This window comes from Grammomys surdaster, unplaced genomic scaffold, assembly GCF_004785775.1.
Source record: "Grammomys surdaster isolate TR1022 unplaced genomic scaffold, NIH_TR_1.0 127, whole genome shotgun sequence".
Classification (NCBI taxonomy): Eukaryota; Metazoa; Chordata; class Mammalia; order Rodentia; family Muridae; genus Grammomys; species Grammomys surdaster.
The window spans coordinates 5719834-5722968 of NW_021604585.1; the positions used below are offsets into that span (position 1 = coordinate 5719834).

The 3135-nt window shown below is 47.5% G+C and overlaps 1 protein-coding gene across 1 annotated transcript in view; it reads left to right on the forward strand.

Moving 5' to 3' along the window:
• The window catches only part of Mthfd1 (methylenetetrahydrofolate dehydrogenase, cyclohydrolase and formyltetrahydrofolate synthetase 1), a 63783-nt gene that overhangs the window by 18860 nt on the left and 41788 nt on the right, over positions 1–3135 (forward strand). Inside the window, exons 3-6 of the mRNA XM_028790066.1 lie at positions 1690–1749; positions 2479–2532; positions 2700–2836; positions 2955–3055. Coding sequence (XP_028645899.1) covers positions 1690–1749; positions 2479–2532; positions 2700–2836; positions 2955–3055 — 352 coding nt within the window. The remainder of the gene's footprint in view (positions 1–1689; positions 1750–2478; positions 2533–2699; positions 2837–2954; positions 3056–3135) is intronic.

Sequence of the window (3135 nt, forward strand, 5' to 3'; positions counted from 1 at the left end):
GTTTTCACAAGGTAATCAGTGAATTCCTGATGGGAGACTTGGTTAATACAGTCTCTTTCCAGAAGCTGGGAGTAGCTGTAAATTTTGGAAATGGTTTTAGAGCTGGCCTTGGTGAAGTTGTCCAGAGTGGTATACACTCTGTCTTTCCTGTTATAAAAAGTGCTTGCAAAGGCCTTGAACCAGGATTTGTCATCCCAGCATGTGGGAGACACAGGTAGGAGGGTCATAAACGATTTTAGGCTATTTTGGGCTACATAAGACCCAGGTTAATCTCAAACTCCTATTGGTCTCCCTCCTGCCTCACCCTTCTAAAGGCTGGGATTATGCATCTGGCTTATTTTTGTCTTGTTGGGGTTTTCTGATGGTCTGAGGCACCACCCCTTTGTAGGAAGGGATTAGCACTCAGATGAAATGCTTAAGTAACATTCTTGATAAATCATTGGGATTAAGATGTGTTCTGGAGAACCAGTCTTCCACCCACCCACTTGACTGCCAGTCAAGAATTTAATGTTCTTTAAACATTCTTGCATCTAGTCTGTCATTGATTATATAACCAGGTCCTCCACGAGAGGCTTAGAACTGGGGATGTACTGCAGGCTCAGCATGCAGGAGGCAGGACCAAAAAACAAAGCTAGATCTCCAAGGTTCAAGTTCCTCTGTAGGACTCTCCTAGTCCCTTTGAAGTCCAAATTAGTCAGCAAAGCTAAGAACCAAATGACTATGGAACATCCAGAGCTGGGACTCGCACCGTATTCTGAGATCCCAGGGTAGCATCAGACTGTGCCCTCAGAAAGTTCTGGAAATGCTGTTATGAAGGCCATCCTCTGTCACCCTGGGCCCTATCCTGAGAGTAGGATGCTTTGCCCTCTACAGAATGAAGAGAAGCAAAGCTTACAAAGAGATCATGACCTGATCATGGAGAAATTTTTCTGAAGTAAATTTTTACAGATAACTTAATGCTATGAAGAATTGCAAGCACGGTCACGATGAAAAATGTTTACAGTATAATGGGGTTAGGGTTCAAAGGTCACAAAGGCTCCCACACTGACATCTGTCAGGTGGGCACCGGCTTGCCCTCCCCGTGGTGTCTGTTCTGTATAAGCTAGCCCAGTATCCTGTCTTACTGGTTTCATTTCAGTCTGGCTGACTGTGAGCATTTTCCATTGCCCCTGGATGATTGATGCTTCCGGATACTTCTGCCTCTCTGGTGTCTTTCTGACTGATGATAATTTCTCAACTTCAACTACTCATCCTGTTCTAAGTAATCCCACATTTCTGGAAGCCTAGAGCACTCTCCCCTTGCTTACAGTGCAGCACGGTACAGTAGTCGCACCTGCATGCCCTTTTGTTGTTGTTAGCAAGGGTTATCCGTGTGCTCCAGGCTGGCCATTATCTGGTGGCCTTAACCAACTCTTTGCTTCAGCCTTCCGAGTACCTTGAAATGACAGGTTCATGGCATTGCTTCCAGCTCACGCTCTTTCTTTGGCCACTGTCAGTGGATTGTATGAACGAAGTTTGAGGGTACAGAGTAAAGCCACCTGTCTTCACCCCAGCCTTCCCCTTCCCCAGCCTCCTTTGTCTTCCATAAAAGTTCTCAAACATTCGTTTTATCCAGACTAAAATTGCAGAAGTTTTTTGTACACTTTGCCTTTCCCTAAGTGTCTGATTTGCATGTATTTATTATTCCAGGTCGGCGACAGAGATGATTCCAATCTTTATATAACTGTGAAACTGAAGGCTGCTGAAGAGGTAAAGCCAAGAACAGCAATGCTGGCATCCTTCCTCACCACTACCCCAGGTCCTGTTGGTAACCCCTTGCCCTGTGTGGCCCTCCCCACAAAACTAACTGCCACCAACAGACCCTAATTTAACTATTGGGCGAGGCAGAATCAGGTGAGCTAGCCGGCTGGTTTTCCCCTGTGTGCTTCTTAGTCATGGTTTTCTTTCCTGAGAGTCAGATGAGAGGCTGTGGAATGGCGTTGAATGTGATGGTGACAAATGATTCTTCTCCACATACAGGGCAAAATGATGCCCAGTACTCCATTGTCTCAGTCACAGTCCTTCAGAGAGGCAGTCTGTCTTAGTTAGGGTTTTACTGCTGTGAACAGACACTATGACCAAGGCAACTCTTATAAGAGCAACATTTAATTGGGGCTGGCTTACAGGTTCAGAGGTTCAGTCCATTATCATCAAGGCGGGAGCATGGCAGTGTCCAGGCAGGCATGGTGCAGGAGGAGCTGAGAGTTCTACATCTTCATCTGAAGGCTGCTAGCAGAATACTAACTTCCAGGCAGCTAGGATGAGGGTCTTACAGCTACACCCACAGTGACACACCTACTCTAACAAGGCCACACCCACTCCAACAAGGCCACACCTCCTAACAGTGCCACTCCCTGGGCTGAGCATATACAAACCATCCCACAGGCCCAGGTCTCAGGCTCTCATACCATTTCCTGTTTCTTGTGTTCATTTCTGCAGATTGGGATCAAAGCTACTCACATTAAATTACCAAGAACGTCCACAGAGTCGGAGGTGAGCGCATGGATGTACGTGGCGAGGTGCCGCCCTGTCTGCTTGCTTTGGTGGGACTTTAGGGGCCGAGATATGCTTTGCAGACGGAAGATACTTCTTTACAGCCTTCGCTTCCCCCTTTAATGTCTTGATTAGTTAGTACAAATCAACTGCGCCACTACTTCTAGGTGTTAAAATGCGTCATCTCCCTGAACGAGGACGCCTCTGTGCATGGATTCATAGTGCAGCTGCCTTTGGATTCAGAGAGCGCCATTAGCACTGAGGCCGTCATCAATGCCATTGCCCCCGAGAAGGATGTGGATGGGTGAGTCTACCCACTGGCCTTATTTAGAGCACGCTTCTGTGTTGGAAGCACAGCACGTTTGTTTCTAGAGGACAGAGGCTCCGTTCCTCCCTCCTTATTTGACTGACTCCATATTTAGGTTGACGAGCATCAATGCTGGGAAGCTTTCCAGAGGTGATCTGAATGACTGCTTCATTCCGTGCACACCCAAAGGGTGCTTGGAACTCATCAAAGAGACAGGTAAGAATGAGGGAACCCAGCAGGAGAGCCTCAGGGACGGGCCTTCCAGACACTGGGGTTGCAGGAGAGCCTCGGGGACG